At 43.3% G+C, this 14,120-nt stretch overlaps 1 protein-coding gene and 1 long non-coding RNA gene across 3 annotated transcripts in view; one reads left to right on the top strand and one right to left on the bottom strand.

The window, feature by feature from the left end:
* Nucleotides 1-4,385: 4,385 nt before the first annotated feature.
* Nucleotides 4,386-12,002, bottom strand: LOC139553433 (ornithine decarboxylase 1-like). Of its 2 annotated transcripts, none has more exons than XM_071365746.1 (10): nt 11,729-12,002; nt 8,738-8,887; nt 8,293-8,426; nt 7,996-8,169; nt 7,712-7,884; nt 7,379-7,595; nt 6,031-6,277; nt 5,786-5,901; nt 5,450-5,664; nt 4,386-5,335 (listed from the first exon to the last, which is right to left on the bottom strand). In XM_071365746.1, the coding sequence occupies exons 3-10, from the start codon at nt 8,386-8,388 to the stop codon at nt 5,203-5,205; spliced, it is 1,371 nt and encodes a 456-aa protein (XP_071221847.1). In that variant the 5' UTR covers nt 8,389-8,426; nt 8,738-8,887; nt 11,729-12,002; the 3' UTR covers nt 4,386-5,202. The 2 variants fall into 2 exon arrangements, with proteins under 2 accessions (XP_071221847.1, XP_071221848.1); XM_071365747.1 differs by having other exon boundaries at nt 11,675-11,856.
* LOC139553435 (uncharacterized) overlaps nt 6,931-14,120 on the top strand; it is an 84,282-nt gene continuing 77,092 nt past the window's right edge. Inside the window, exon 1 of the long non-coding RNA XR_011670651.1 lies at nt 6,931-7,064. This is a non-coding gene — a long non-coding RNA (uncharacterized lncRNA). The remainder of the gene's footprint in view (nt 7,065-14,120) is intronic.

Genomic DNA, 14,120 nt, shown 5'->3' with positions numbered 1-14,120 from the left:
AGGAAATGGTTTGACTGTGACACCAGAAGAGGCAGATGAGGAGGAAGCAGGATCAAATAAAGGGGGTGAGGTAGCAGACTAAACTTCACTCCATGGTGAAGGAAGTTTATGATGAACTTCTGTTGGTGAAGTTCATCATAAACTTCCTTCACCATGAATTGGAGTTTAGTCCGCTAGGGGAGAAGATGATATGCAGGATGAAACAGCAGGAGGAGAGGAGTTCGAGGACAAGGAGCATGAGTCTCAGTTCTGTCTGGAGAACAACTACTCTGGAGAGGGAGAACAGGAGGGTGCAGAGAGCACTGCTGAACAAGAGGAGAAAGAAGGTAAGCAAACATTGAGAATGATTTCAATTGTCCTCCTTCATTCTGGTTTTGTATCCACTATCCAGCCCTGGAATTCTTCATAGCTTAGTGCAGCAACCGACTCCTGAAGCAGAGTTTTAAGTGAAAAGACAATGCTTCAATGTGTTTTCAATTTTTAAAAGAGCTTCCTGTGTTTTCTAGACCCTTTTAAGCTGTGCCTTGATACAGAGATTAGCGAGGAGGATGTGAAAAGGATCACAGCTGGTACTAATGCCAAGACTCAGGTCAAGGGAAGCCCACATCATTCATCTGAGCTTAATTACATTTTTATGTGTGCTTATTTAAAGTTTTACGGCCAACATTGTTTAACCTCCTCTCATGTCCACCTCCACCACCCCTTTCTCCCAACACATCAGATAGATTGCACTCCATTTTTGCTTCTCCCTCTGACTAGAGTTGGGACTATAAACCGAAAATGACTGACTTTGCCTTCCTCTTACCAGAGCATTTAGCTTAAATATGTAATTTTAGATGGTTTTGGTACGCAATGCTTCTGTAGATTATTCTAAAACCATTATTTAGTGACCAAATTTTGGTCGACAGCAATAGCCTATGCATTACAGGGCTCGACATTAATGCTTGTCCTCTTGTCTGAGACAAGCAGGAAAAAGTAAGAAATACATCTTAATCAACATTTTAAGCTAAACGTCTGATCTGTTGCATCAGTCTCATTGCTTAATTGTTGAATGTGCAATTCCCTCCACGGCTCGAAATTAAAAAAACAATAAAAAATGAATCTACAGTTCAAAACAGACTCTGGGACGACAGATCCAAAATACATGTAAGCAATGAGACTGATGTATGTACATGTATGTACGTGTATGTATTTTGGATCTGTCGTCCCAGAGTCTGTTTTGAACTGTAGATTCATTTTTTATTGTTTTTTTTATTTCGAGTCGTGGAGGGAATTATATTCAAAAGACAAAAAGTGTTTGTTTGTAATTGTAAAGTTACAATATTTTATAGGCTACCAAGGGTGGCCAACCATCCTCCAGGAGCAGTGTTGTATTTTGAGACAGGCTTGAATATGCAAAGAAGTCAATAGGTGGAGTGTAGCCTACATTTTTGTCTGATTCTCTAGGGTAAAAAAGATGGTAATGTATCCCTGCCGCTAATGTAAAGTAACTGTTCATAAAGAAATATATAAATGTTGAATTTATTGATATCGAGCAAAATAGTTACAATTATCGCAATATGACTTTCTGTCCACATCGCCCAGCTCTAGCTCCTCCCCCCAAAATGATTTATCACTGAATTGTTATCGCAAAAAAATATGTAAATGTATTGCAATATGGAATTTTGTCCATATCGCCCAGCTCTACCTCTGACCATTATTAACCTTTGACCCCCCCGTTCTCCAAACCAGGTGTGTCCATCTTGAGAAGCATTTTTAGGCTCTACACACCCTTCTACTCCGCTGACATCGCTATAGTGTCTCCGCTTTGCCTGCGTACGGTGCTGGAGGGCGTGGCTTTGACTTCCTGTCCTCCATTGAGATGCTGGTGGTGGACCAGGCCAACATCTTCCTCATGCAGAACTGGGAGCATCTACTGGTAGGATTAGGCTGGATTGATAAACAGTAGCCTAGATTAAGTCGCCTTCATATTTCATCCAGTTCTGTTATAAGGACAGTGTTAAACCAAGCCAAAAATGTCTGCTTCTGCTATTGTAAATAATTTTGTAAAGTTCAGGGAAGTATAATTTTTGCATTATACAGGCTGCCTTTAACCACAATCCCTGCTGTGCTTTCTTTAAGTATGTGATGAAGCATCTGAACCTGCAGCCCCTGGACCCCCATGGGGTGGACTTCTCCAGCGTGCATGTGGAACCTGAACAACTGGGCCAAGTACTATCGCCAGACACGGTTGTTCAACTCCATCCAAGCACTTCAACTACCGTGGCCATGTCAGTGTGCACTTAGCCTGAGGGCTCTTCAATCCACCGTCTGTACGATTTCAACTAATGAGTTATACCCCATGACATTAGAAGCATTGTTAATTGAGTATTATGAAGTCATGTTAACATTCTTATTCCAGGTTGCCACAAAGAATATGCCTATAACAGGCTCCATCTGCCAGGTTCTGGTGCAGCTTCCTCATGTCTTCCAAATGAGCAACTCTAACAGCTTCATGGACCAGGATGCAAGATACAGACATACCCTAGTCTTCTGCAGTATCCTACGATGGTTAATACATGATTTCATAGTTTTGATGTCATCACCATTATTCTACAATGTAGAAAATAGTAAAAAAATGTAAAACCCTTGAATGAGTAGGTATGTCCCAACTTGACTTGTATATTATTAATAAGAGTGAATCACTTAACTACTGTAGTATTATCCTCACGGTGTTATCCATCTCCACCAAAAGGATACAGACTATACCCCAGAAAGATTATACCCCGAGAGTTGCACCATGGGGGTCCAGGGGCTGCAGGCTCCTCGCTCATCAACTCATCCTTGACCGCTGGCTACGTCCCTTCCGTCTTCAAGAGAGTGAGAGTTGCACCCCTTCTGAAAAAACCTACACTCGATCCCTCCGATGTCAACAACTACAGACCAGTATCCCTTCTTTCTTTTCTCTCCAAAACTCTTGAACGTGCCGTCCTTGGCCAGCTCTCCTGCTATCTCTCTCAGAATGACCTTCTTGATCCAAATCAGTCAGGTTTCAAGACTAGTCATTCAACTGAGACTGCTCTTCTCTGTGTCACGGAGGCGCTCCGCACTGCTAAAGCTAACTCTCCTCTGCTCTCATCCTTTTAGACCTATCAGCTGCCTTTGATACTGTGAACCATCAGATCCTCCTCTCCACCCTCCCCGAGTTGGGCATCTCCGGCGCGGCCCACGCTTGGATTGCGTCCTACCTGACAGGTCGCTCCTACCAGGTGGCGTGGCGAGAATCTGTCTCCGCACCACGTGCTCTCACCACTGGTGTCCCCCAGGGCTCTGTTCTAGGCCCTCTCCTATTCTCGCTATACACCAAGTCACTTGGCTCTGTCATATCCTCACATGGTCTCTCCTATCATTGCTATGCAGACGACACAATTAATCTTCTCCTTTCCCCCTTCTGATAACCAGGTGGCGAATCGCATCTCTGCATGTCTGGCAGACATATCAGTGTGGATGACGGATCACCACCTCAAGCTGAACCTCGGCAAGACGGAGCTGCTCTTCCTCCCGGGGAAGGACTGCCCGTTCCATGATCTCGCCATCACGGTTGACAACTCCATTGTGTCCTCCTCCCAGAGTGCTAAGAACCTTGGCGTGATCCTGGACAAAACCCTGTCGTTCTCAACTAACATCAAGGCGGTGACCCGTTCCTGTAGGTTCATGCTCTACAACATTCGCAGAGTACGACCCTGCCTCACACAGGAAGCGGCGCAGGTCCTAATCCAGGCACTTGTCATCTCCCGTCTGGATTACTGCAACTCGCTGTTGGCTGGGCTCCCTGCCTGTGCCATTAAACCCCTACAACTCATCCAGAACGCCGCAGCCCGTCTGGTGTTCAACCTTCCCAAGTTCTCTCACGTCACCCCGCTCCTCCGCTCTCTCCACTGGCTTCCAGTTGAAGCTCGCACCCGCTACAAGACCATGGTGCTTGCCTACGGAGCTGTGAGGGGAACGGCACCTCCGTACCTTCAGGCTCTGATCAGGCCCTACACCCAAACAAGGGCACTGCGTTCATCCACCTCTGGCCTGCTCGCCTCCCTACCTCTGAGGAAGTACAGTTCCCGCTCAGCCCAGTCAAAACTGTTCGCTGCTCTGGCACCCCAATGGTGGAACAAACTCCCTCACGACGCCAGGTCAGCGGAGTCAATCACCACCTTCCGGAGACACCTGAAACCCCACCTCTTTAAGGAATACCTAGGATAGGATAAAGTAATCCTTCTAACCCCCCCCTTAAAAGAGTTAGATGCACTATTGTAAAGTGGTTGTTCCACTGGATATCATAAGGTGAATGCACCAATTTGTAAGCTAAATGACTTAAATGTAAATGTAAAGAACCACACAACATTCAGCTCTGCACCTACACATTTTATTTAAAAAAAATAAAAAAAATAACAAAATAAAAAAATACAAAAGTTTCCATAGGAAAGTGATACAAATGTGCAATCCCATCTCCTTCGTATTCTTTTTAAAATGCATCGTCAATAGTAACAACTATTATTTGTATCATTAACTGACATACTACCTAGCAACAAAAGACAATATATTTAAAAAAAATACAGAAAAGGAGAAGAGGGACAGTCTGCATGGTCCCTACATTGAACAAAGGGTTCTGTATGAAAGAGGAGACCGGGGAAAATTAAATATCTGTAGCAGCCATTTCCTGGAGAAGTAATTCGCCCTCAAACAGCCCCTTTAGAGTCATGAGATTGGGTTGTGGATTCAATTGAAACAGGGAGCCTTCTGGGAATTGGAGTTTACAAGAGAAAATCCCCTACAACACTGCCATGTAACATTTACATTGTCATTTTGCAAATGCTCTCATCTAAAGCGATTTATGGTCAATGCAAATTAAGGTGTTTTGTGGCCCCTACTGGAATTGAACATACAACCTTTGTAGGCATAAGACAATCAGAACCCTGTAACAATATGACTCCAACCCTCCGAGATGTACCTTTAGTGATGTTAAGAGATTCAGCCTCAGCTCAGGATTAGATCTCATTCTTTCATACAGAAAAGTGAGAAATGTGCACTAACATGCCCCTCTCATTCTCCCGTCAAGTAACTGGCCTTTAATTATAAAAAAAAAAAACATTAAATAGGAAATTAATAAAAACACAGGGTGCTGGGCTGGTAGAGTGGCAGTGGGTATGTATGAGATTATGTTGGTGTTTAGAGCACACAGGTCTGGCTAGATTTGGCGGGCAGTACCAGGCTGCTCTCATGGCCACAGGTGGATGTCACACAGGACGCATCCTCAACAGGGGTGGGCATCCCCTGGGCACAGATCTGCTGTATGCACTGCCTACACAGGACAAGAGAACACCGAGACAGATTTAGAATCAGAAAGAAGGTTGAGAATTGATGATTCATCTCTGTATGGAGAGATGCTGCCACATTCACATTCCCAACAACTTACCAAGCTGTGCGGGACATGATGTAGTAGATGTCTGGCTTCTGGAAGCCGTTGAAGGTAGAGGACGCAGCCACGGTGTAGGCCCCCATATTCTCAAACAGCAGCCACTCTCCCACTTGCATGTCCGGCAGAGTGCACACCTCAGCGATGCGATCCAGGCCGTCACAGGTTGGTCCCCAGATGCTGCAGGGGTACATACGCTCATCTGGCTTTGGCTTCTGTAGATGGATAATGAGAACAGGGATTAACAAACAATTGTCAGACTTATTTTATTGGTTTTATGGACCAACTTTGTGTGAGTTAGTTTGGTTGATTGAAATGGTGTGTTAATCAACTTACCTTGTGCAGGGTAGGCAAGGGGTGAGCATGGTCATATAGAATACAGTTGAAGGAGCCATAGACGCCATCGTTCACATAGTACATCAGAGTCCGGTCACTGGTCCAATCGTCATCCTCTGTAGGGGCAGAGTTGTGTAAATTATAATGAAACTTGGCTCGCTATTACTTTTGATTGAGTGATGCAATTTTATTTGGCACGTCAATCTGCAAACTTGTGGTTAATGCCTGAGTCAATTTGCTCATACCGTCAGAGGCAGACTGCTCGTTCATGATGACCTTCTTTGCGATGACGTTAACAGCTAGGGTGTAGGCAGAGGCCACGTAGTAGCGGCCTGGCTCAGCAATGATCCGGATCCCAGAGTCGGCAGGGAAATACTTGTCCAGTGCTGGGTTGATAACTGCTGTGATCTCCTCAAACTTGAGCTTGGTATCCTCAGATCCAGGGAAACCGCCACCAATGTCCAGGAGGGTCATGTTGAAACCCACCTCGGCCTGCAGAAAAGAGAACCAACAAAGTTGAGTTAGACCTACTTGAGGACTCGAGGGCCAACTGCAGGTTAACCTCACTGGTGTAGGGGGCAGTATTTTCACGTCCGGATGAAAAGCGTACCCAGAGTAAACGGCCTGCTAATCAGGCCCAGAAGCAAGGATATGCATATTGTTAGTAGATTTGGATAGAAAACACTCTGAAGTCACTAAAATTGTTTGAAAGATGTCTGTGAGTATAACAGAACTCATATGGCAGGAAAACCTGAGAAAAATCCAACCAGGAAGTGGGAAATCTGAGATTTGTAGTTTTTCAAGTGATTGCCTATCCAATATACTGTGTCTATGGGGTCACTTCCTACGGCTTCCACTAGATGTCAACATTCGTTAGAACATTGTTTCAGGCTTGTACTGTGAAGGGGGAGCGAATAAGAGCTGTTTGAACCAGTAGTCGGGCTGAAAGCCATGAGCAAAGTCTCACGCACGGCCGTGAGCTCGAGCTCCGTTCCTTTTCATTTCTAAAGACAAAGGAATTGTCTGGTTGGAATATTATTGAAGATTTGATAAAAACATCCTAAAGATTGATTATATACATAATTTGACATGTTTCTACGAACTGTAATGGAACGTTTTTTACTTTGTCTGGACTTAGTGCCCGCGCCTTGTGCATTTTGGATTACTGGACTAAACGCAAACAAAAAGGGGGTATTTTGACAAATGACCTTTATCGAACAAAACAAACATTTATTGTCTAACATGGAGACCTGGGAGTGCCATCAGATGAAGATCAAAAGTAAGTGATTAATTTTAATGCTATTTCTGTCTTTTGTGACACCTCTCCTTCTTTGGAAAATGGCTGTATGGTTTTCTGTGGCTAGGCGCTGAAATCAGACACTGTGGCTGGATTAACAAGGTTATCTTTAAAATGGTGTATAATACTTATATGTTTGAGGAATTTTAATTATGAGGTTTGTTGTTTTGAATTTGGTGCCCTGCAATTTCCCTGGTTGTTGGCGAGGTGGGACACTAGCGTCCCACTTGTACCAGAGAGGTTAAGGGTCCATTTATAAAATTTAGGTGATAAGTTCCAAGCAGAAAGACACTCACCCCCATGTCAAAGACACAGCGGGCGTCAGAGATGGCCTGGCTGTAGGTGTCTGGGTCAGTGCAGCCGCTCCCCACGTGGAAGCTGACCCCGATAACATCCAGGCCCAGTTCCTTAGCCCTCTCCAGGAGACCCCGGCATGCCTTCATGGTGGCACCAAACTTGACACTGAGCTGGCACACAGCCTTGGAATCATCTGTGGCAATGCGCAGGACTAGTCTGGACAGGGAGAAAGGAAAGTTGGAGGTGCACTTTTCTAGAGTAGCCGGATAAGTTACTTACAAAACCAAGTGTTTTCAGTGTGGCTAAAGAATGGCGGTGGAGATGTTTCTTACTTGGCATTGTCGTGGCACCGAGCCACCTTCATGAGCTCCACGTCGCTGTCGAAGGTCATCATCTGCACTCCGTGGGCAGAGGCATACTTGATCTGGGATACCTGCTTGCAAGGGTTGGCGTAGATAATCCTGCTAGCGTCCACACCCAGAGACTGAACAATCTGGATCTCAGTCTGATGGGACAAAAACAGACTGGATCAGAACAGGAAACACATTCACAGAGCAGCAGGGTTGGGGGTCAAGGCCATTTCAATAAACCAGGAGATGTTCAGAAAGAGACATACCTTGCTTGCACAGTCAAAGCCAGCGCCCAAGGAGGCCAAGGTCGTGACAACAGTCCGGCTGTCGTTGCATTTGACAGCATAGAAGGGCGTTACGCGAGGCATGGCACGCGCCCATCGCATGTGCTTCTTCAGCACGTCACTCAAGTCGCACACGTAGAAGGCATCCTTATCATCCTGGAGGGGCAAAGACACAGATGCAAGCGAATAAGAAATACATCTTACAGTGACAAATGCCTCAACAAGTCACGTCTCACACCAAATGCAGCAAAATCAGGGACAGCAGGAAGTTCTTCTTACCGACATGGACATCTCATTGATCTTCTGCTCAACAATGTCACGGGCACAGAAGCCCTCCTCCAGGAAGGCAAAATCGGCAGGATCGAAAGTGTTCATGGTTGCAGAATAACTTTTAGATTCGTCACAAAAGAAAACTGTGGGGAAAGTAGATCTGAGTTAAAATGGTAGCACAGCTACAAGGAATAGCCTTATCACTGTTGGCTCAATGACTTGCACATTTTACAAGGACAATTCCCTAAAAGTAACATTCAAATGCCTGTACAAGACTGCTCATTATTATCTGGAACTGGAATGTGCCTAAATTACTAGCATAATTACTCCCAGGGCTACAGTACACCAATTACAACCAACCCCAGTATTTCATAGGCATGTGCTGTTAACACCCATTCTAGAATATTATGACATGCATGTTGGAAATGACAGTGGATTGGAAAGCAACTCTTACCTGGACAAGAAAGAGTTGGAATTTGGCAAAGTAGTTTAATCAGGTGCAGAGCAGCCAAGGCGGTTCACCAGTGAAGTTGAAACCTTTCACATAACACTCTAGGCCGGGGCCTGCAGAGTAGCCAGTCTGCGCTTTCCTAAAGCGATTATTCTGCAAACAGTAAAATAACATTTGTAGCATAAAGAGGACATAGTGTAATTTGCTGTGTTGAGTTTAATGGCCATTTCCTGCATTCAGTGTCAACCAGACCTATTATCATTTTAGAATACACTATAGGAAGAGCAGTTACTGTTAGCAGCAGCAGTCTTATCCAGATGAATAGGCAATATACTTGCTTAAAGTTGCTTTAATGCATTATTGGCCACTATGAAAAATGTTTGTTGAACAAGCACACCCTTGGGTAATGCTATACAGCATCCTTGGGACATCCCTCCCTAAACCAACCATTTTAAAATGTCAACTTCAATGGGGAAAGGGACTTCCCAATGATCCCGAATTGCAGACTCTTGAGTAGGCCTACTAGCGCAATCTTTTCTCCAGCTCTCAAAGAGTAATGGCTAGAAATAATCCAGCTTCTGTCAAATAAACGTCAGATTTTATTTTTCATAGCAGGTTAGGAGAACTGAGTTAGCAATTTGACAAAAGCTGGATCCCTTCTAGCCATGTCCCTCTCAAAGGGATAAAACAAAGACAGTACAGTATGAAGACAGGCAGAAACTGCTTCTCCAATAAAAATCCCTGATCACACTTGTAGGCGATGTCATGGTGAAGTTGGCTAGCTAAAGGCGCCCAATGCTTCCCCGCCGAAACAGTTTGCGCCTATATTATGATGACATTTTTTTTCGTTTTCCCCCCCTTTTCTCGGTTGTTCAGGCACATTTTTTCTTGGGGCAAACCGAAATCGGTAATTGGTTAACAGTAGAGATTAGTCTATGACGTGTTTGTAATTCAATTAGAAACCACTCGTTGTCATGCAAATGTTTATCGCAAAATACTACACCAAACATTTTAGTTAGATGTAAAATTGCACAACATATTTATTGCATTATCTTAGATTAATTCTGACTATTTTGAGGAAGTATACACTGGCTACAGTGTCTCAAATCGACAAACAGTAACAATCTCACGTAAACGCGTACATCGCCTTGGTCCGTACGATTGCCCTTATTTTAGCGCCCCAAAAACGTAATACTTCCAGATCAACTGTAATGTCAATACCATTGTAAAGCACAATTTCTCCCCTTTCCAACAAAATCAATTACATGACCTAAACACTGCCCGTTTCTGCATAATTCAAGCAGGCAATGAGCCCCGTCGGGTCTTTTTAAAAAAAAGGCGTGTGGGGAAGCAAAACTAATGCGTGATAGTGAGAAGGACAGATGTCGTGTGGGAAAATAGCTTTTTTCACTCGATCTGTCCAACTCATCACCTCTAAAATGTAAATAAAAACAATAAAACGTTTATATAATGTGTCATTACATACCTATTTGAATCTGGGTTTTAGGGCGGTGCTAAAGTGATCTTAGAAGTAAACAGCGGCTTTGAGAATATTGATCGCATGCAATGATGAAAAAAATTACTAGGTATCCCCCGTACCCCCATCACTGTCCATTTCTTGTTTTTAAACGATGAGAGAAGTGCTACACCAGGTGGAGAGAGATTGTAAGACCGAAATAGTTGCTTTATGCATGCTGTACGTTACGACATGACACGTCAAGATGTAACGGAGGGTCCGTTTTTTCAACTTTTCTCCAATACTATAGAGCCATTACCATGTCGATCAACGCTTGAATAGAAACCTAGTTCACACCCCCGATTTGGGAAGTCAACACAGTCCCATTAGTTTTCTTTGTAGCCTCGTTTGAATGTCGCGGTTACGCACATTTGTACGGAATGGGGTGAGTTTACGTTACTATTGCCGCTTTTTTCAGATTTTCCAAGCTAAGGGCTTTTAAGGGAGAATGACGACGAAGGGGCATAAGACTTCAGCTTGCCTCAAGAAAAGAAAAAAGTCCTGTGCCCAACAACCGAAAAACAAACATTACTGAAGCCCAAAACGAACAAAAACGTAATCATAATATGCACATACTCTTCCAAACTGTTTTAATGTGGACGCCTTTTACTTTTAGCTCGTGTGCAAAAACACGTCATAGGGCACAACGTTGTCTCACGCCGAACTGCGCGTGCGCACGCCGTTAAGTCAAAGGCACTCCTTTGAATGAAAACGTGTCAATGTGTGACTTTCACGAGGTAGCAGTAACAACATATTCAACTACTTAAATTGTCTCGAATCTAGGTTGTGCCTTTAGATTGACAAAATGAACTACTATGTACAAATTTCTCACTTCAAATTCCAAACCCTGGCCTGTTTCGCAAGCATTCCCTGAAGTCTCACAATGTTGCTCCTCGGGATAGAAACCCTGGGTCGTCACTAGTTACCACAGCCACAAAGTCATAAACCCCCCTATTCATTCAATGCATCTTCTTAAAACGTTATTGTAAACCTAACCATACTGTTAACCTTAAATTAAGAACAAAAAGCACATTTTCATGAATTTATGATATAGCCAATTTTGACATTGAGGCTGTAATAACGAGTGGAAAACGAAAAGGACACGATCTTTGTCGAAGTAGCCAACTACCATCAGTAGTTACTGGCAGTATGAATTTCAGCATAAAATAAATTTGCCAAGCGAACGTTACTGCAGCTAGCTAATGACATTCCCGAGGTCCAAATCATACTCCAAACCCATCACTTCCATCAAGCAAACACCAAAATATATTAACGTTAGAAGATATCGCTACGCAAAAGGTAGCTAACGTTACTACTTGTAAAATATGGCATAGCCATAACATTACTCTAACGTTAACTTACTAGCTAAAAAATAGACACGCCAAATTGGATAGCTCATAATGAATACCGGTAGCCTAACTTACCAGTTTAAAATAAATTAGGAGGTTATTGTGAAAACGTAGAATAAATTAAGGTACCTTAAAAAGCATTTACAAAGAGTGTGTCCATTAGACCAGAATCCTGGAAAAAAATTACTTGGTTTCCCCTTGTCAGACGAATCTGTCAAAGAACTGAATAACGCTCTCCGTCTGAACTAAAAGTGTACGTCTGTGTCTCGATACTGACTGTATTTATAGAGGTGCCGTCTCCAAGACAACACGCCAGCTGAAACTGGCCCTCAAGTCGACGTCGGATGGAACTGGTTTAGTCTTGTCACCGGCTCCATGTGCTCGTAGAGGAAGTAGGAGGAGGCAGATAAAGCCGGTTTTTACTAGATGGGATACTGCTTTTGTAGCCTGAGTACCAGTCTCTTTAGCTAACATTCCACTCCCTGCCACTCCTTCTTGGCAATAACAAGGAGTGGAATGTTAGCTAAAAAGACTGGTACTCAGGCTATAGCTTTTGTGATTTGACTTTTCGTAGCAGGTTATGAGAATTAGGTTAAGGCTAGGAAAACAGTTAGGGTTTGCTAAAATGCATAAAAAAAAAAACTTTTGTCGTAAATTTAACGAAAGATTTATCCCTTCTAACCATGGCCAGATAAAGCAATCTCTTCATTTACTGGCTCAATGCCTTTGAAATGTATAGCCTAAACCAAATTGTAAGCTATTTTGCAGACTAACATAATTGATGCTATTGTGCCTAGAGAGCCACCAGGCAAACAAGAATGCTTGCCATGATCCAGTCAGCATCAGTTCCATAACTGAGCTTCCCTATGCTTGTTCTGAAGATGTGAAAAATACTTTTTTTATTTTTTACATTTGCTTTTAGGGCAGTGTAATGGCTAATTTGGCCAACCTTTCATGATTCAGGGGTGGACATATTTTTTTCTGATGCCTCTGGAATTCCTTATTTTCTGACATCACCTCTATTTGTCCTCACACCCCTGATGGTCATTGCACACTTTAATTTGAAAGTGGGTCAGATTTGGCATATCTGGACAGCATCCAAAGTCAAAGTGACACATGGGCTGGTTTCTGATACTGGTCAACGTACTATAAGAACAATTCAGGATTTTTCAAAGAGAAAAACATTTCTAAAGCAAATTCACTGAAGCATAGCTTACTATACATAGAGGCTGCCTGGTGAGTTTGCCCAGAGTAGCAGCATCGTATGCTGGCTCAGTCCTGAATGTCCTGGTATTGATCCATCTAATCATTCAATGACTGACTTGGTATTGTTATACATGACATGTAAAAGCAGCCCTGCAGACTAATGCATCAGCTGTCTGCTGTAGAACTGTATCTGCTGACTGTATGTCTCTGTGCTGTGCCAGATAGGCCTCTCTGGAAGTATGTCTAGGGGTCACTGAGACCAACCTGGCCCAACCCAGGCACTGTTGTTGAGCAATAAGGGGAGAGTGGAAATCCACACTCAAAATAGGTGGACTAATCTACAAATGTATTTTGTAAGGAAGTGCGGTAATTGCAAAATGCAGATAGCCTCTCGGAATAATTCCTACAGATGTGCTGATACAGTAGGCTACGTAGACAGTGACCTTGATGCTTAGTTGTCTGGCCTGTTGGTGATCCGCAACAGTCTCCTGCCCGCAATGACAGCAGGTCCCACTGAAAACTACACAAGCAGCAGGAGATTAAGCCTAGCAAACCGCAGTTAAACCGCAGTAAACCTCACTTACCTCCTCCTATTCCTGACCAGGTCTAGTCAGGACAGGAGGACAGTTGGCAATTTAACCCAATAACTGAGTCGTCAACTCTCCATTCTCCCTCTCCCTGAAAATACCCTTTACTGCACTGGTTTTGTCGCTGTGTCACTTAGTGTTAGGGGTCAGTGTGGATCAATCAGGATCAAAAGTAAATATCATTTAAAAAAATTACACAAGATGCTGACTTAGTGAGCTTAGTGTAACATGTTCAAAACTGATTTAGTTGCTATTTCAGCTTAGAAGTATCACATTATGTTGTAGATTTGTACTAGTAACTTTTCCTTGAACAGAAACTAAATTCGTCAAGGGAATTGTATGAATAACACTGAAAAAACTTCAGTAAGAGACTGATTGTTTGACCCCGATCTGTCTTCAAAGTCCTAGAGATTCCTGAAAAGAACAGATTAACCACTTTTCCATGCTACCACCAGCCCAGAGACTTTGAGGTTGGGAGTAGACATCATTCTGGGGAAAATTAAGAACTTGGTCATTATTGACCCAATAGCACTTCTGGAAACATTGGCATTCCACATTTTTAAAGGCTGGTGTCGGTTCAAAGCCTCTCATGGGAAACTTCAAGCATCATGAAGACTACATATCTGCGGTTTTGTGAAATGGGTTCTCCAGATCAAAATGGGCCACAATCAAATTGGCATCTTCTCTTTTCATGACCATGAGTTGGTTTCCATTCAGACGTTCAGATG

Source organism: Salvelinus alpinus, chromosome 25, assembly GCF_045679555.1.
Source record: "Salvelinus alpinus chromosome 25, SLU_Salpinus.1, whole genome shotgun sequence".
Lineage (NCBI taxonomy): Eukaryota > Metazoa > Chordata > Actinopteri > Salmoniformes > Salmonidae > Salvelinus > Salvelinus alpinus.
Note: the sequence above shows the minus strand (reverse complement) of the source record. Positions and strands in the feature narration are given on the sequence as shown.